This window comes from Empidonax traillii, unplaced genomic scaffold, assembly GCF_003031625.1.
Source record: "Empidonax traillii isolate 1590-97213 ecotype Southwest subspecies unplaced genomic scaffold, ASM303162v1 scaffold253:size710434, whole genome shotgun sequence".
In the NCBI taxonomy this organism is placed as follows: domain Eukaryota; kingdom Metazoa; phylum Chordata; class Aves; order Passeriformes; family Tyrannidae; genus Empidonax; species Empidonax traillii.
In genome coordinates, this window is record NW_020955446.1 from 130,921 (window position 1) to 151,589 (window position 20,669).

The window sequence follows — 20,669 nt, forward strand, 5'->3', positions numbered from 1 at the left end:
TACAACTTTAATATTCATGTGTCATAGATAAGAAACACTACTCTGTTTAAAAACATACAATTCCACTGATGAAGTTCAGCACAATAACCTTGGGAAGGTAACTTTTTGCAGGACATGAGCTGCTCCTATTGTGAAGGATGGACTGAGTGGAACTGAACTGCACTGGTGGCTTTCACTCCACATGTTTTATATCTTATTAGTTTTTGCTTTGTACAAAGGAGCATGGTGATTTACATGGAAAACCAAAAATAGTGGCTCAAATTGAAACAACCCCAGGAAAAAAAACCTGAAAAATATAGTTTCTACATTTTCCCTACCATATTCTTAAGCTGAAAAGTATATAACACATGCTAACTTAAGTTCCAGGTGCAAACTGTTCCCCTACTACTGTATATTTCTTTATATAAAAGAATTCTCAGATTAGAAGACATTGCCAGAGCAATGTTTTTTTTCCCCTTCTGACTCACTTGGCCTGTGCTAAATCAAACTTCTTTAACCCAGAGACACAGCACCGCTGGATGATGAGTTGGTTATTTATGATCATTTATGCTATCCCTGTGTTGTGGAGAGATAAATGAATTTTCACAGTGCTGAGCTAGGCTGTGGGCATGTACTCAAGGCAGAACCTCCAGTTGCTGAGGTATCCAAATTCTTTTCTTCCTATAGAAACACACGTGCTGTTCACTTTGTGCTTTTGCTTCCCTCAAGGTTCTTCTAGATTTTTAAATGTTCTTAGAACATTCTTCAGGAGACATTTGACATCTTTTCATATGCTTGGATGAAAAGACAAAGACATGAATGTCATACTGAAGAGTTTTACAGCTGCTATGTGTTGCAGTGAAAGTAAGCCTGGAAGAACTCTGTAGGAACAAACAGTGAGCATTTAAACTATCATTAAAATATTCAGGACAGCAAATGCTCCAAAAGCTCTCAGAGAATAATAAAATTAAAAGAGCTGTTTAATAAGCATACATTTGATGCTGGTAATCTTCTCTGGTTTTGATATATTCAAATAGTCTTTTGATACACAATAGAAATAATGAAATGAATAACGTGTAAAATCAGAACTGACCTATTTGACCAAATGATGGGATTACATTACAAACAAACAGTAGCAATGTGTAGGATGTACAAAAATATAGCCACACATACCGATTGTAGAAATCGTCTCTGTAGTAATCATAATCAAAGACATAACCACTGTGGAAAAAAGCAGAAAAACAAGAATCAACTGATTTATGGAGCTGGTCAAAACTTCTGTGATAATATCGGTTTGCTCTCAAATTTCAATATCTTCAAAGTCCTTCCATTTCTTTTGCACAACCATACACTGTTCATTACATTACATCTGTCAATGTTGTTGTCAGCTATCACCATAGCATATTTGGAAATGTGAAGTCTGGGACATGCAGAACAATGTAAACAGTTGATAGCACATACAGAAAGGATTTAATACAGCGCAACAGCTCTGTAATTAGAGGATCATTACAGTGCAATTCTCTGAGTGATCAAATGAAGTTAGCATTCCAATACTGACACTCTCTTCTTTTCGGAGGTAACATAACATAATCAGTGGACTAGAAAGACAGTTAAATACATGAAAGATTGATAAATGAGTGAGTAGGTGAGCTAAGACAATGACTTTGATTTAGGAGAAACATGAAAATGGTAGGACTGCTTGCTGGTCCTTGAGTTCACCAAATTTATTTTCATCATAAAGAGAAAAAGCAAAAAATTAGCAAAATGAATACTACAAGCAATAGTGTTACAGAAATGCATTTCCTCTCAGGTTCAGGAAGGAATATACACACCAATCTGAGAAAAGCCAGGCACCGTCAAGTGAAACAAACAGGTAGGAAATTGCAAAGGTCTAGGAAAACTATTTCTGAGCTGTCAGTTGTAAAGTCAGTCTTAGACTGATCTTTCTGGTTTTGCATTCCATTAGCAACTTTCTACCTTTATGGTGAAACAGCAATGAAATCTTATCTATCTCACACATCTGAAAAAAATCCCACCAAACCAACAAACCAACAAGCTAATAAATGCTCTGCATGGAAAAGTCACAAGGATTTGTTACTCTTTCGGGTAACACGAACCCTAATTTTTTCACTGACCTGAGAAAGGTAATTATGACTAGTAGAGGTAAGAAGAATGAAAAAAACATCATAAGAAAGGTTAAGTTTTAAATGAGAAAGGAAAATGATAGAAAGGAGAAAGAGAGAAAAGGACAAAGCATAGAAGAAAATATTCCACAAAAATAAAGGGAGATCATAGAATGAATGGGGTTAGCTAGGAAAGGACCTTAAAGATCATCTAGCTCCAGCCCCCTTGGCATAGACAGGGACACCTGAATGATAGTAGCTATGCATTAAAGAAGTTTGTCTTCACAGGGAATTGACTCATGGATAATTTCTGCTCTTGAACATTGAGTAAAATGTCATCAGGGTTATTTTAGGACCTAATTTGAAGAATTGGTCAAGAATTCTATCAAAGTAGGTCAGGGTACAATTTTCACCTCTGCCACATGTGCTTCAGATGCAAGTGCCCAATTGCAAATGATAGGTTAAGTTGTATTGATTGCTTGCAAAATACTATAGTTGAAGATCATGAGACTCACCAAATGAGAAAGCAGACTGTGGCCCTTCTCGTAATTTATTTGAGAAAAGAATGCCCTATATGCATTTTACGTGACGCACTAAGTAAAAAAGCCCTGAGATACTAGAACATAGCAGCAGGTAAGCTGGGAGAGGATGCAAAATATCATTAGGTAATAATAAATCATGTATAGGGATCATGTTTCTGTAGCTCAATGCAAAACTAGCAAAAATTTTCCTAAACTATGTGACGGCTCTTATTTTGTCTTTCACTCTATATCTGGTCTGCAGAGGTAGCAGGTAGCAAAGCTATTATTTTATTTACAGCTATTCAGAGCTTCCTAGTGGTTTTATTTAGCTGAATGATTAATAGCTGCAGTAAGCCCATACTTAATATTCAGTGTGTGTTTTTAAGTAGAAGATAACAGACAATTTGAAGAAAAAAGATTAAATTTAAAAGCCCTGTCACATGAAACCTTTCACCTGGGGGTGACATTAATTTAATTTGCATAAAGACTAGACAAATTCACTTTTTCAAGGTTGAAGACCATGAAGCTGATGAAGAATAATTCACTTTGCACTAGATAGAGTAAGACTGAAGGATGACTATATTTTTCTATAGTAACTCAGCTTTGGCCCACAGAACACAATAAGGACTAGTGGCCTTTCACTGGGCTTTCAGAGTGTGAAACTTACTTTTCATGTACAAGTGCCATGACAGAAATGGCTTAAAGCTGCCCCCAGGAATGGTGGCACTGATAAGTCAAAAGAAGGAGAGAGGTCTCAGGCAGAGGCATCAGTGTGCTTTTTAAAAAAGTCAGTAGGCTTGAGAGGTTGGGAAAGGCTCACAAGTTCCTCAGATGAGAGTCACTGCAAACAAATTAGGTTTTTGGAAGGGAAAATGCAGGAAACAGTCTCTCTTGTGGCAACCAATTGTTTCTCTCCTTCCCTGCTTCTGCCCTCACTCTGCCACTGTACCACTGAGGAGTTCCTGTGACATAGCATTCTTCATGCAGAATACTTTTATATTGTTGAAAAGTGTGGATTGTATTTTTCTTTTTATCGTTATTTTTTCATTTAGTCCAATTTCTTGAATAATACTTGTCTTTTGAGAGAAGAAGTTTTTCACATCAGTCAGCTTCTAAAAGCTTCATTCTTTTGCTCTGTTCCCTGTTGAGGTAACTTCTGTCTTAAAACTGAACTCAGCCCTTTATGTACCTTCAGCTTTGCAAATGACAGCTTCAACACGGATCATCTAATGCTTACCTGTGGGACCAGAGCAGGAATAAGAAGGACATACTGTAGAGCGGCTATCATATGGCAGTGTAACCTCTGAATTGCTGAAAATTTTTGTGGGTTGCTTATATTACCTTTTAAAATATTTAATTGCCTCAGAAACATCTGATCCTGTTATTGTGTCTTTGATTTTCACCTGAAGAAACCCCAGTGGTTCTCTTATAGTGTTGTACAGCTGAAGCTACATAACAGTTCTGCTACAGATGATACCTCTAACCTTAGTTTAGGTGCTTTGTGTTTTTGCATGGTTTAATTCAGTAGCATCCATTGTTACCCAGATAGGAGGTGACTGCAGGTATTCTGTGTGTTGCATGTCAGTCAGTCTCTGAAATGGGCATACACCTGGCTTTAGATACAGCAAATGTTATCCAGTTTGTCCTTCTTATCCATCTCTCTGCCAAAAGGTTACTGAGCCCATGACTGGATGTGAGATGCAAATGTTTGTGGCTTCTAACAGTGCAAACTGCTAGCACAGTTAACAAGCTAAAAGCAGTTGAATTGCTTATATTTCTAGTCTGAGTTTATTATAAATGAAATAGTCACAATTAAAGGGAATCCCTATTAATTAAGTCCCATTTACCAAGTTATGGGTACTGGGGACTCGGGCAGGAATTGAGGAGGGAATCTGCCTTTCCCACAGACCATTCAGGATCTCTGAACTGGCAAAAGGCATTTCTGTGTGGAAGTGCCATTTATGTGGAGTGGAAAAGAGCTGGGTCTGCGCAGGGACTCCTTACTTGGGACCACTGGCAAAGATGTTGCAACAGCTACTTGACCCTCAAGGTAGGAATTGCACCCTGCTATGAGCTCTCAAAAGAGCAGGAGTCTCAGTTCCATTTTTCCTTTCCCATTACTTAGTGATCTTGAGGAAAGCAGATGGAATTCAACTGTTGATCATGGACAAAGAACATTTATTCTTCCATGCTAACTATTAAAAGAACAGAAGAGGAATAGTACTGTAGGACCTTATCTTTAAATGTTGAATCTTACAGAATAAGAACAGTGAAGGTGGGTGGCTTTAAAGCTTTAGGAAATGTTGATGTGGACCCTTCTTTATATCCATGAACTGGCTCTCTTTTTTCCCTCTCTGAAATTCTACCTGTAACTACAGGCAACACAGAGGCAACTTAGCTCCTGGGGCTAAATGTCCTCCACTGGTATCGCTGAGTTCACAGTAACAGCCCATACACAAGACATCATGTGTGACACATAGAATCATAGAATAGTTTAGATTGGAAGGGGCCTTTAATGATCATCTAGTTCAATCCCCCTGCAATGAGCAGGGAAATCTTCAGCTAGATGAGATTACTCAGAGCCCTGTCCAATCTGATCTTGACCATTTCCAGGATAAGGTCTGGGTTTCATAAAGGCAGTTCCTAGTCCTCTTGACTGTGAAGCAGTTGTCTTGCATGTGTACTGAAAAGGCTATGAACCAATGACAAGGAAAAGAACACAAAACAGAACAAATTTTCTCATGTAGGACAGAAAAAAAAAAAAAATCTGTTTTTCCAACCGATCTCACTTGGCTTTTCCCTTTGTCACTCCTTTTTTTCCTTTTTCTTTTTTTTTTTTTTTTTTGAAGGTAAATGATGACGTTTCGTCTGTAATAATATGTTGAAGAGATTACAGTGTGAAAGTAGTACATCTCTCCATCTATAACCATAATTTTTCATACTTCTGCATGCCCAGGGACACATGTAAGATTTGATCAGTGCTGCGGTATAGCACAAAGCAGAGAATTAGCGCAGATAACCACTGGCACTGGGATCAAGGTGACTGCAGGGCTCTTAACCTCATAAGAGTTATTCCTTAGTAACCAAACAACCTCTGTGATGGAGGCTGCAGGAAATCACTCATATGGTGTTGAATACCAAACACTCAGCAAGTCAGAAGCAGAGAAAGGTTTAGACGAGCCTGTGAACGGGTGGAGTCAGTGGTTTCCTAATGGCACTGTAAACAGACAGATTACTTACCCACAAACATATGCTGTCTCTATAATATTAACAACAGAACTGTGTGCATGATTCTGATACTAGAGCAGAACACAGTAAAAGACTATAAAAGACAGTGAGACAGTAATGCTTACAATGAGGCAAAGAAAATTCATCAATAGAATGTGCTTCACGGTTCCTTTTCCTGACTTAGTATTATCAAGAAAATCTTGGATGAGTTATCTCTTTTAGCTTCACTAAACACTATGCTTGTTTAAAATTGTGTATGCCTGAAGAATAAAGGATTCTTCAAAAAATTTATTTTCAGAGCTATGATGTTGTACTTGTTCAAAAGTTCTATGCATATCAGCAGTTGCACATGGGTCAATCAGACAAAAACAATATTATGTTTCTGCGTCTTTGAAATAAACCTTTATTTAAATGTCTTTATTTACCTGATATTGAAAACATATTACTGCAGTGTAATCTTTCTTGAACTCTGTCCCATGCCCATGAAAGATTTTTATAAACTAAGGATCATATCCTGCTTTAAATTAGTTAGCTCCAAACAGTAGGGAATATAACTGACTTCAGTGGGGTTATTCTAACTTTAGAATAGTTAACGCAGAACAGAGCAGAAATAGCTTTTGTTGTTTTCATGGCAACAAGAATTTTGTCTTGCATCTAAGTTGGCCTTAGCTAATATCTATTTTTCTTTCTACAGGTACAAAGATGTATTTGTAAATCATAAATAGTGACAAACCAGGCATAATGTATCTTAATTCAATTGAAGGTGCAATCACCATTTTTATTGTCAATTGCTTCTCTGTTGTCAGGCCTGGATAAAAATATTAAATACAAAAGCAATATTCCTTCAATCAAACTCTTTTTAGAAAGCACATATCAACCTAATGGTTGAAACTAGCACTCCAGTCACTTGTAAAATCATTTCTCTTGTCATGTAAAAAGAGTTTTAGAAATTGTTCCTGCTGAGTGCAAAATAGAATCAGTCTAAACTGACATGATGTTTAAAAGAAAGTGGATGAGGGTAACTAGGTGGTTTAGAGAATAAGCATCAAAAAATGGAAACTTTCTCTGTTAGAAAATCAATCAGATGGAAATTACTTTCATGAGCTGTTGAAAAAAAAAAAGGTGGAGATTTCAGGCCACTTTTCACTGGATGGTTACCTACATTCCTAAAGACATGAAATGAATTGGTGGGCGGAATCCCACCTTTACTTTAGAGATGATTCAATTTTAGGTAAGGATTAGAATGCTGATAGGAGTGGAAGGACACTTCTGTTTTGCAGTTTTGGCTGTACCTTCTGCAGAGAAAGAGAATATTTTCCAGAACCTTCTTTTTTGCTAACACTTTGCTAATACTGTCATATATTCTTGGATGTTTTCAGTAAAAAAAGATGGGACTGGAAGAGGAAAAGCAATTGCAGAGAAGTATTGAACATTCATTTCCATAATGCAGTTGAGAGGAAAAATATGAATAATTAAAACCAAAAAATTAACACCAAAATACCCATCCTCTTGTACCAAAATGCCAAACAATTGAGCATAACCTCAGATTTCTGTATTTCAATGAAAAATAATTTGCATATTAATTTTGAAACCATAAGTTAATAAAAGTGATTTTTTTCCCTAATTCTGTGCATTTATTCAATTAATAACTGCAAGGTATACTTTTTTCCTGAAGTCGGGAAAAAGTATGGACTTAAGTTTTAAAAAGTACAGCAAGAAATGTTGTACTGTAAATGGAGATTATTTTTTTTCAGTAAAACTGAAAAATTTTTGGCAAATCTAATCTGAAAGAGTGTATTTTGTCCAAGCAAGACATGTATGTATAAAAAAGCTGACAGACAGTCATCCATTTGCTATTAAAGTATCTTTCTGCAGGCACTAGGGAGAATTTATTTGCAATATGATTAGGGTGTATTTTTTCTATCTTGAGATATATCCCTCCTCTGCCTTCATCCTCTCCTTCCCAGAACTATTTACCCAGTGAAATGTGTTTTGGAAAAACTGTTGAATTTACTCTCCAACCTGAATTTTTGGCAAAACTTGGACAAATATTTAAAGTTGCACATCCACAATCAGGTAATTAAGTCAGTAAGACATTTTCTTGTAGAGGATTAGGCAAAGCCTGTGAAGCAGAAAATAACAAAGATGTTGAGATCAGTATTCACACTCTGGGGATCAGCTGGTCTTGGAGCTGTTTATGGCAGCCAGACAGGCATGAGTGATGCCGGGATTTCAAGACAAAACTAAACCTCAATATTTTCCTGTACAGCTAAATGTTAAGTATTAGAATTACTTCTAATGAAAACTACTTATTGTGGCTGTGGGCACAGTCTTGCTTATAAATGCTAGACTGATGCTTTTTGGAAACAAAATAGTATCTTTTGTACATAAAGAAACATGAGTAAATCTAGTTAATGTCTCCCTGCCTTTTCTTCTGCTGTTGTAAATCTATTTTTCTGTCACTAAATGTCCAATTATTTATGCTTCCCATAGAAACATTTTATAGCAAGGCAATGAAAAAGCTTTCCAGGGGCTCAATCATTTCCCAAGGTGTTAATTGTATAATCTGACTGTGAATTCTTAATGTCCACACAGTATTTTTCCTTCCTTCATACAAGAGTAATGGTTCCTGCCTCTTAAAAATCTGGATTAAATTCAGTGTATTCAAGATACTATTGTCAAACTACACAGATGTGATTGATTATCCAGTTTGTTAGTAATATTGTATGCCTTGAAGGAGTGTCACTTAACTGGGGTTGACAAGTACAGCAGACTGTCATGGACAGGTGTAGGAAGCACTGATGGGTTTAGTGTTTCTACAGCATTTTGGTAAACAGCAGATAAATTAAAATCACAGTGGTAGCACTGGAGCTGAAAGAATAAACACTTAAGATTATAAAACCAGATCTCTGAAATTTTATGTACTCTTCAGAGAAGCCATCTTTGAAGCACCAAATGAAACACAAAAGCACAGTTCACAAAAGATTTATCAAGTACAATGTGACAGTGTCAGATTTTATGTAAAAAAAAAAAATCTAGAAAATTGCATCATGTTCTTTCCTTCCCCCTTTTCAAACTGTCAGAAGGTTTAAATTAAATTCCGATCCTATTTACACTAAATTTACTAATGTAATTTAGTTATTTTGGTATTGAACAACTCAAGGTTTAAACCAGCAAAATGGAGACATGGGAGAGATAGAACTGTCAGTGTCCTGAGTATGGCTTGTGAAGACAAGACATAATGATTGTTTTTCCAAGAGTGTGTTTTACAAGTCAGTTTACCATATAAATGAAGATAGCAAATAATGTGGATCTACAAAAGCATTCTTGTACTCCTGAGCCACTGTGCAATAATTTCCATGGTAAATTGATATGGGAAGTGCATCTCATATAAAGGAGATTCTTCTATAACTGAGCACAGAACTGGACTCAATTCTGATCAGAGATGAGTGGAAAGGGCAGCTGTACGTCAGACAACCCATGTTGTATCCTCTAGATCAGTGCTAACTATGTTGACTACACAATCCTTGATTTCTGACAAATCTTCCTAATACGTCAGTGCTCTGGAAGAGCTTGTGTTCATTCGCTTTCTGCATACACAGTCAATAAAACAAGATTTATTTTCTGTAAAGGAACAAAAAGTCACAAACTAAAGGAATTCCTAAAATATCAGTGGAAAGACTTTTTGATTTACAGAAGGATATTCAAATGTCACCATTCTGGATCAATTCAATGTAAATCCAGAATAAAACTCTTGAAATCAAGTGATCAGATATATTTATTTTCCTTAAACATATGTCTGGATTTTTTCATTATATTCATTCCCATAAGGGAAAAATGATTTTTGTCCCAGATGATTCACCTGACTGTAGTATGTGGTTAGAGAGCCTGGTGGCTTGTACTTTTACTGGTATTGCAGTTTCCCTATATAGTTTTGGCCATATGGAAGAGCTACTGATTTCTTGTCCCATAGGTATGATGCAAGTATGAATCATCTACCTGAATATTTTCTACATATCTTTTCTAATATACAAAAAGGCATTGTTTTACACTCACTAAGAAACCTTAGTCCCCTTAGGGAACCCTCATGTTGGTTTATTTTGCCTACTTTTCTAGTGTCTCAGCCAACTCAAGAGCTGAGGTTCTGTGCCTGTCTGTTTTTTGAGGAAAGAAGTTTTTGCTTAGAGAGGGATCTTTCTCATGTTTCCTCATAAAGTTGTGCCTCTGTCTTCCTTGGCATGGAAGACAATGCAGTCTGGATACTCTCCTGCTTTACTCTGCCTGGTATATTTCTTTATGGTTAGTTCCACGTTCTAAGAGCTTGTTTCACTCCCTGGTTCACTGTCAGGACACCTAACAATATGGAGTATCAATCATTTCCTCTCTTCCTCATTCAAGATTTTTTGAGGATCATATCCAGGTTATTTTTTTGGCTTCAGGTTTTACATGGTCTAAGCTCCTTAAAATACAGTAGTCACATTTTGTAAACCACATATTGTAGCCTCTATGAAACATTTTGATAGCATAACTGATTTTAAACTAATGAAACACCCTCTGACCATTATGTATTAAAAAAACCCCAAAACTAAACCAGCCAATTCATATTACATTTCGGGAGTTCAGTATGTATTTTATGTGATCTTCCCTTCATCTCTTCCCTTGCACTCATTGGATGTTACAGAACTTCTGGAGACTCCTTTGTATCACTGTTTTAAGCTCCAAGGAACAGCTGCAGAGTTCGACATTTTGACAACTTGCTTACAGCAGAGGGGAAGGTTTCATTAGCTGATTGTTATTGTCTGTTAGAAACTTAATACTAATATTTGAGCAACCTGGTCTAGTGAGAGGTGTCCCTGCCCATGGAAGGAGGGTTGGAACTAGTCAGTCTTCAAAGTCCATTTCAAGCCAAACCATGGTTTGAGCATAAGATCCCACATTCAATAGCTACAACATTAGAGTTGAGAATGTTTTTTTTTATCCTGCTTGGGAGATCATTTACAAATATTTTTTTAGTCCTATCAACCTTGGAAAAAAATTCTATGCATGTAAAAATTAAATAATAATGCATTCAGACTCTCATTTAGAAAGGCATTGATTGCTCCTAAACTAGGACATAATAACCATCATGGTTCTTAAACAGTTATCTGTATATTCATATTTTTTCTTTCATAGAGATTAATTTTATAACACTTTAAATACCATGAAAATGTCTGCACAAAATGAGGCTTGAGGAGATTTAAGTTTCCATGACTGCCATTTTCTGTAACATTTGTCCCTCAGATCATGTGATCACAGCCCCTGACAGATTAGGGCTCTGTTTGCACTGATATGCATCAGATTTAGTAAATATTTATAGAAAGTTTTATTTAAACCTGTTTATCACTGTGGGAAATGCACATTAGAAGGTAACAATACAGATACAGACTAAATTTGGGTTCATATAGTCCATTGAATTAAGCTGCCAAAACAATATAGTGCTGAGAATTGCTTCCAGCATCTCTTCCCAAACTGCAAGATTCTGTGAAGGAATGAACACTATTAAGTTCTCTTTCTCTCTGTCTCCTCCTTCCTAATCGCTTAACTTCTATCTGAACTTCCCTCACATGATTTTTGCCTTCTGGCAAAAAAACCACCTTACCATTACTCATCTTTATACAACTTACATGACTAGAATTTTATTTTGCTGTGACTTCTTTACACAGCAAGACAGTTTTACAACTTATAAAGCATTAGCCAGAACATGAAATACATCTAAATTCTGATACCTAGACAAGGTCTGCTTGAAACCAAATCATACTTGATTCCAGATTTAATGTATAACCATGATTAATATATATGTGTGTTTATGTAAGGAAAATATTAGTTTTATGAGGAAACAAAGCCTAATTTGGCACCACTCGAGTTCCTCCATCTTTGCTATAGCAATGGGAACACTTTGGCACAGTACTGCTATATAAGCCACAGTAATGACCTCCAGTTTTGTTTCAATAATTTCACCATCTCAGAAGATGTAAATTCCATTTCCCGTATCCTTTTGCATACCAAAAAAGAATAGATCTGCAGTATGAATTACGTTACTTGAGAAGTGCTTTAGTTTTCCTCCTTTGTGTATTAATCCTAATTCCTGTGAAGGTATTCTCTATTTTTGAGTAGTCAAAAAACAGTTCATATGAAAAATGCAGTCTGAAAGTTGGTAATTTTTCGTTTTGAGTATTTGTTGTTCATAGTGTGCCTGGAAACCTATCTGTAGTTTATATGGCAAGAGAATACACAAGGCCATACCTTTCAAGTAAATAAGTGCTTCTGGTAAAAGCTATCCAGAGGGACCTTGACAGGCTTGAGAGGTGGGCCTGTGTGAACCTCATGAGGTTAAAGGCGACCAAGTGCAAGGTGCTGCACCTGGGTAGGAGCAATCCCAAGTACAAGTGCAGGCTGGATGGAAAATGGATTGAGAGCAGCCCTGAGTTGAAGGACTTGGGGGTGTTGGTTGAAAAGAAGCTCAGTATGAGTCAACAGTGTGTACTCAGAGCCCAGAAAGCCAACTGTACTTTGGGTTCATCAAAAGAAATATGACCAGCAGGTGACGGAGGCTCTACTCCACTCTCATGAGACCCCTCCTGGAGTACTGCATCCAGCTCTGGTGTTCCCAAGAAAAGAAGGATGTGGACTTGTTGGAGCAAGTCCAGAGGAGGGCCACAAAGAAGACCTGAGGGCTGGAGCACCTCTCCTATGAAGACACTCTGAAAGGGAAGGGTGTGTTGAACCCGGAGAAGAGAAGACTCTGGTGACACATCACAGCAGCCTTCCAGTACCTAAAAGGACCTACAAGAAAGCTGGAGAGGGCATGTACTGATAGGACAAGGGGGAATGGCTTTAAATTGAAAGAGGGTAGATTTAGGTTGGATATTAGGAAGAAATTCTTTACTGTAAGGATGGTGAGAGATTGGAATGGGCTGGTCAGAGAAGCTGTGGATGCCCCATCCCTGTAAGTGTTCAAGGCTAGACTGGGTGGGGCTTAGAGCAACTTGGTCTAGTGGGTGGCATCCCTACCCATGGTAGTGGATTTTGAAATAGATGATCTTTAAGGTCCATTCCAACCCAAAGCATTTTGTGATCCTATGAAAATTTATTATTGCTGGGTCTTAAAACTACTTTCTGGTAGGTATCTGTGTGGTTGTCAAAATGTTTGATAAAAGTAGCTGGCTACAGGACAGCTGATTTAACCTCCTATCCTTACCCCTAAAAGGAAAGGCTACAGGATCCAAGTGTAGGAGAGCTCAGAAAGGTGGTTTGGTTTGGGGTTTGGCTTATTTATTTAATTATCTGTTTATTTATTTATTTATGTATTTATTTATGTATGTATGTATGTATTTATTTATTTAAATAAAGGATTAGAGGCAATTGAAAAGAAAGTAAAAATAACTTTATATTTGTTGGAATTGGTTTATACTTTTCAAATTAAACAAATCCTTTTGCATTAGCTATGCAGTCACTACCATAACAATGTAAACTGTCAGCTGTTGGTCATGCATGACAGATCTACTCTGATATTTCTGCTTCACATTTAAGGCATATTCTCCAACTTTTAATTCTATTTATTCTATAATTCTACAATGTGGTCGTGAAAGATTTAATTTTATTGAGAAAAGCTGATCCTTATATGATTTCAGAACCAAAGCTGAAGACTTTAGAAATTAAAGAATTTGAAGCACAGTAACTACACTATTGGCAACAAAACTCAACCTACTACTGGCAAGGCAGAATGTGACCTAATTCCCCTTCATTTCTGTGTAAATAATCAACAAAGTTGCTATACCCTTCTACACCTGCGTGTACACCCTCAGTAGAGTGTGTAGGGATGATGAAAAAGCTGCACTTTGTCTTGAAGAATGGTGAGAATTTCAAGAATCTGGCCTGAACCTGAGATAAAAAAACCCCAAACTCAATGGATAACTACAGATGCTTTGGAACTGTAGTTCATGATTAGAATTAAGGCAAAAATAGCCTTTTCTGTGTCAGCAAGGCTTATCTCTGATGTGCCTCTCTTTCTGTGCCACCTTCTCTCTTAACAAACTTCATACCCTGGGACAGGCCACTCTCCCAGTTTCACACTTTAGAAAGCCCATGTATACAGAGACTGGTGTGGAGCAATAGCTTCTGAAGCAAGGCTAGTTATGGATTGCTATTGTGACCATGGTTGGTTGACCTCCAAAGAAGAAATTTTTTCATCAAGGAGCTGCAAACTGTATTATTGAATAAAGATGTGAAGAAGACTTTCAAGTACAAGCTCACATACAGCACTGGCTGTCTTTCTGTGGTTTGGTGTTTTAAGCATACCATAAACTGAAGTGCAAGTAACATGTTAGGTCAATTAAACAGTCTCAGATTTCACTTTGCGGAGAAAAAGATTTAAGCTGAATTCAAGGATAGAATCAGAGCAATCAACCATCAGATCCCCTCCAAATATTTGTAGAAGGCCTAGCATGCTAAGAGTTGAAGAAGAGTTTCAACTGTTACTATCGTACAAAAGTAGTAAAAGCAACACAGGCAGAAGAGCAATGGGCAAACATAGGTTGACTGATTTGAACAGGATTATTGGGAATTTGAAACTCAAAAAACCCCCTGAAATTTCACAATTATTGTATAGTTATCAAAGAGAAGATATTGAAATAAAACTTTTTTGTAATTATCTGGAAATGTGTGAAAATCAGTGAAGTCTTTCACATGTGACAGCCATAAGGATGAGAAACTGTCTCAATTTTCAGATGTGTTGTGAGTGGGGAGCTAGGTCTCATGTACGATATTGTTTCACATGCCGGTTAGCCTCCCTCAGTAAGCTATATGTATTCACAGAAGCCCATGTAGACTGCTGGATCAAGATGATGTGTTGATACATCAGGAACAAGAAACAGGAATACTGTGATAACACAGACCTTTTCAAACGTTATTTTCTCTAACTCGTGGATCAGTCACTGCTGTTTGGGTAAAATACAGGTAACTAGATGTAAACTGTTTTGTTACACAGTGAAGGTACATACCCAGTAAATATTGTCCTTCCTTCCTCCCTCCATCTTCCATAGTAAGAAAATACCTCCCTTTTTTTTCTTTGTGTAGTACTTTTCCCTTCACTTTATTCTTATGTTCCTACATCTCTATTAATTTCTTTTCATTCCCCCACTTTCCAAATATGTCAGCCTCCCAACTTTCCTTCAGAAACATCCTGTTGCACATAATTTTCCCTCCTCTGAGGAACATCTTGACTGCCTGATACATAGGTGAGACTCCAGATATTCAGTACTCAGGAACTAAAGAAAAAAAATGATATAGATATGCATTTTTTTCCTAGAATTACAAATGAAAGAGTAGTCTTGGAAGACAGAAAAAGTAAAGACTAAAAAACCCTTCAGTTTTGTAATCTCTTCTTCAGAGATAGCTTCAAGCAAAAAGAAGAGAAACTATAAATTTATAAAACAGTGGTATTCACTGTTTCAGAGTCTTATAATGATGGAAAATAGGCAATTACAGAAAAGCTTAAACCTTGTGGGTTTTGGTAAATTGGATGAGAAGCATATAAGTAATTAACTATCTGAAATTAAACTGTATAGATTCTCAGTGTCTTCCACAGCTACCCCTATGTGGTGTCATCCCCTAAATCCCTCCTGTCTCTCTGGTGACTACCCTGGGACCCTCATCCTGTACCGACCCTTTGCAGACATCTGACTTCTGCTTCTTGCCTCCAAGCGAAATCTCACACATAATTAAAGAGCTAGTTGCTTTAGAGGGTATTCTCTGCAAAAGCAGACCTGCTACTACCTACCAAAGTCATAGAATCTGAGTGATTTTAAACATAAGGAATTACTGCCTGTCTCTAAACAATGAGTTCAAGTAATTGTCAAGTGTGTTCAGCTCTTTGATGATTTTCATGAAAGCAGCTCTTGAATACCTGGCCTGAATATGAATGAGAGTTACAAGATTATGTTCAGGGGTAGCTTCATTGGTGTCATATTAACAGGGCAAAATTAATCCAGTATCTCCTTTTTTGTATTTTTCCTCTGTTGAAGGAAGATAATTTTCCTAGCTATCTCTCTTCAAAAGCTGGAAGGAACAGTAGGAATAGTGTCTGCTCCTTCCACTAGAGTATCTGATAACAAGGATGAGGAACAAGAGTGATGGTATTTATTGTACAGAATGTGTACATGTGGCTACGTTCTGTTTTGTGCCTTATAACTTCCCATCCATTAAAAAATCAACAACAAACCAAACACTCACAAAAAGTGACTGTGAATCGAAAAAACATGCATATTTTTGAAGTGGATAAGTTATTGTCCTAACAGAGTCTGCAAGGATTAGGCTTTTATTTAAACAACCTCAATTCTTCAGAATGAGATTCCTCAAACCAGTGCAGGAGTTCAGAATTTCCTATAGATCTGCAAAATGGCCTTATGGGAAAGAAAATACTACAAAGAAAGAGGAAAAAAATGTGGATGATGAATTCAAGTTGTTAGAGGTATCTTAGAACATTTCTGCCAGAGGAAAATTAAGGAGTTTTACTTTTTGTATTTTATAAACACTTCCAAGGGCTTCCAAGAACCTGAACACACCAGCATTCCTCCCTCTCTTGTAAAAGTACCTATGTTTGAAAGGAACTATGATTAGGATGTGATTTGGAAAAAAAACATGGCTATTCAGTATTTTTTATTGTCATATACTTTCTAGAATAAGGACCTTGGTAAGGAAAGCAGTTCTCTAGTCTTTTCACTGAGAATGTAAAAAATTGTATTAATTAATTAATACCAATTTTACTTGTATCTCTCTTCTTTCTCCTATGGCAGGCAGTTAACCATTCCTCATGAAATAAATATATGCAATGCATTCATTTCACTTATGTCTCTCTCTGGGCTCTCCAGCTAAATTTATACCACTTAGAGTAAGCAATAAATAAATAAATAAGTCAGTGAATAATTGAAACTCAGCTGACAACCAGGTGTATATAACATATGCATTTTACCAATGACCTATTGCCTACTCATGCAGAAGTAATCCTATTCTCTGCAGCTTTCAATAGATGAATCTAAGTTCTCACTAGCCTCAGAAAAAGTCAGCTGTTTCTTTCTCTCTCTTCCTACCTCTTCTGAATTCAATTATGTGGGACATATTAAATAGCACCTAAAAAGAAGATAGATATTTTTAAAAGTTTGACAAACTTATTAGATGTCATGATGGGTTTTCTACCACTGCATGTGTTAAAACTATGTTGATTGACTGTTGTTATGGAAGTTGCACTCAATTACAGTTAGGTATCAACAAGAATTAATTGATAGAATTTCTACTATGCAAGACAGTTACATATTAACTATGGTCTCTCTTGGCCATATAATACTATTACAGGCCTTAAAAGATGCTGCATTGGCTGTATCTTAAAAAATGAGCTTTTAATTTTAGGGCTTAGACTAATGATAAGCTACAAATCTGCATGCAGTATTAGCTGAAATTTATCAAGTGCAAAACTTTTACATGCACATAACTATCATAAATCAGCTGCCATAAAATTGCTGGTGAATGGCTAATAACTGGATAACCAGTTTAATTATCTAGAGAGAATGCCAACTGTTTTGTTGAGGGGGTAATTATGCACCATTATTATTATGAAATTGCTAAATATGGAGAGCTGATGTGAATAATTAAAAAACTGTTGTCATTTTAAATATGCCTTTTTTTTTTTTTTTTAATTTTATACATGCTTTACCCTAATTAAATATGATCTGGCACTTGTTCTTTTTGCAATATCCATTTTTTTGTACCTTTTGACTTGGCTGGTCTTTCTAGGTCTAAATCTTTCAAAATTTTTGGCATGAACCTAATTTAATGCATTGCCAGTATTCTTCACTTTGGTGAACTTTTACCAAAACTGCTGCCTCTCATATTAAAGTCTTCCAGGCACTCATGATCATGTTGGGTTAGTATAATAAAGAAGTCATGCCAACAAGCAGAGTGAAGGAAAGAAAGTCCAGAAAACTCTTAGTCTTACTCAGATTGAATATGAACATAAATGCCAAAAGGTGTGGAAATAACTCCTGTAGAGAGGAGCATCCTGTACCCCTACAGGCCATGACTCAGCATTCAACACTAGGAGATGTTTCAGTCTTCCCTAAGGAATTTATATTCACCCCTAAGAGGCAAAGGAAGACAATCTCAATGTCAATCTCAAATTCAACTTTGCATTCCAGCCAAAATCATAATTCAGATACTCTTATCTGAATAGATTGTATACTTGATGAATTTTTGCTTCTGAACGATACCATAAGAGATTTTAATTAAGGAGTCTACTATCACTTCAGTGCCAAATTATGCCCCTGTCTTATACACAGAGTAAAGGAGTGTGGATTTTTCTTCTTTGCTATGCACTTTGCATAGAAAGAAGGATAAATGGAATTACCTTTACCAAGGCAGTATAGTAGCTGTTCTCTCCCTGCACTCCAAACACAAACTAGAACAGTAAGAGGTGCGATCTTGCTTCCCTCTGGCTGCTTTCTGAGAGAGGGGAAACAATGCAGTATTTTATCAACCTTTTTTCCTTTGTGGGATCTCTCATGGGAAGACTGCAGCACTGCACATTCGTGCAAAGCTCAATAATCTGTGTCAATCCCAAGGTCTTAGGTTGTCACACTTCATATTCCCTTCCCCCTCCAAAAGAATTAGCACCATGAAGTCTTGTGCTTAGGCACAACAAAATGAAAAGGTTTAATTAGTTCCTACAGGTAGTATAAAGAAAATGTGGGAACAAATCTGTGTTGCAGAAGGTTGATGAATGAGAGGCTGGTGTGCATGACCAAGTCATTTGTAGGCAGCCTAAAGTAATTTAGATTGGTGTTTTGACCAACTCTGGCTGCAAGCGGCAGTAAGGGCACCCACGTGTTAGGCTAATTGAGGCTAAGTCAGCATTTCTTCTGCAAACATTTACTGTATTTCAAAATCCCAGCAGTTGCAGCTGTTTGGGTTAAAACCTCAGATACAAGTCCTGGCACAAAAGCTCATCCTCTGTTAAAAAGAACTCCCCCAGTTATTGTGAGACTAGGAGGAGCATCTCTTTGACTTGGTACCGAGGAGGTGGGCCCCTCCTCAGAACGTGGTGGTGTAGCTTCTGTCTGATGCCCCCCTTTGGGGTGGAGGAAATACTGTAGTAAAAGGCAAAGATAGCACAAAGGCAGGGACTAATTTTTGGGGTTTTTCTACCCTTATCATTATGAACTTGTCCAAAATAATTCAAGTATATTACAGTAAAACTTCTGAAAAATTCTGGAAAGAAGTTAAGCCTGTTTGCTCAGATTGAACTTCCTAAGAGGAATCAATTTTAGCAATAAAGTCACAGACTATTAAGAGACTGAATTTCTTGAAGAGTTTGGGTATTTCAAAGCATGCAAACCAAGACCAGTACACCCTCCCCTCTGCCTCCAATTTGTCCAGCGTTTACATGATTTTTCAATAATTTTGAGTTGGTAGAAAGAAGAAATGCCAGACAATTAATTCAAAATGTTCTCTAACAAACCAGAGTTACTTTATGTTATAGAAACTGAGACGTATCTCAATCTTGTTTATGCTGATTTGAAGAGTTCTTTTGATCATAATTTACACACTTCCTTGCTTGTTAACTTTAGTTTACACTTCAGAATTTGAAGTTGGTTTTTAGATCTGCAGTTACTACAACCATTTGGAAGCCACTGACAATGACATGGTAGAACTAACCCTTAAATGGATATTTTGCATAGAATCTTTTGTCTGCAGTTTATGTTCTTGATAGCATTAAATATGGTGTGAATAAAGAAAGGAAAACATGGAGGGAGAATGTTAGGACACTTGGGAAAGTTTCAAGGAAAGAAGCTGAAAGTAAAACAGTGCATGAAAAGTGAACTTCAGATTCAGAAATAATATACAGATATTTAATGCGTATATTGTCTACATTTTATAAAAGAATGGTACGTTTTTAGAATATGTCACATATAAAAATGATTTTTTAGAATGACAAGTTATTTTAATATAGAGAACATATAACTTTTCAAGTGGCTATGACCACTTGAAGTAAGACAATAGCTGTAATATTCAAATCAGTGTAGTGATCTATAATTCAGCTAAAAATGTGATTTTTTTCTATTTCATAAATTCAGCTTTATTTCTGTTATTGAAATATCACAATATTTTATTTTAAAAGCAACTATCATCTGTTTTTTCATGGGCTTTGATAGGTGATATAGATGATATTTAGAATGGTTTCTGACTGAAAGATCAGTGAAAATAAATTAATAAATCAGCTACCTTTTAACACAACATTTAACATGTATTTTAGCATAAGTTGTCCTTGGTCAGTAAAGACAAAACACACTTCTTAGTACTTTTCTGAGAAGGAAAATTTCCATGACTGCAGACTTTATTGACTAAAACTAACTTGTTCTAAACTTAGGTACAGTAAACGGCCATAATTTTAAAACAGGATGTTTACACTCAATATTATCTCACAAATTATAATGTATGGTAGTTGATTATATCAATATCCATGAAAATATGCAGATTTCTACTTACCCAACGGACAGGAAAGGCTCCTTTGATTCAAGTCTGTCAAGTAAATAACAAGTTTTAAATACATATTTATTGTATTTCAAAAAAATTATACAATAAATTTAGAACAGCACTCTTAGTATCAAGTTTACTTGATGACACAATTTGGCAGCAATAGAAGGGCCTAAGCCATTATACTAGGAGTTTAACTCAGAAAAAATCTCAATAACCTAACTGAATTTTGGTTTAGAAAATAAATATTTACAAA

At 36.4% G+C, this 20,669-nt stretch overlaps 1 protein-coding gene across 1 annotated transcript in view; it reads right to left on the reverse strand.

Moving 5' to 3' along the window:
* RALYL (RALY RNA binding protein like) overlaps positions 1-20,669 on the reverse strand; it is a 209,441-nt gene that overhangs the window by 36,338 nt on the left and 152,434 nt on the right. Inside the window, exons 4-5 of the mRNA XM_027889099.1 lie at positions 20,426-20,458; positions 1,153-1,200 (exon numbers count right to left, since the gene is read on the reverse strand). Coding sequence (XP_027744900.1) covers positions 1,153-1,200; positions 20,426-20,458 — 81 coding nt within the window. The remainder of the gene's footprint in view (positions 1-1,152; positions 1,201-20,425; positions 20,459-20,669) is intronic.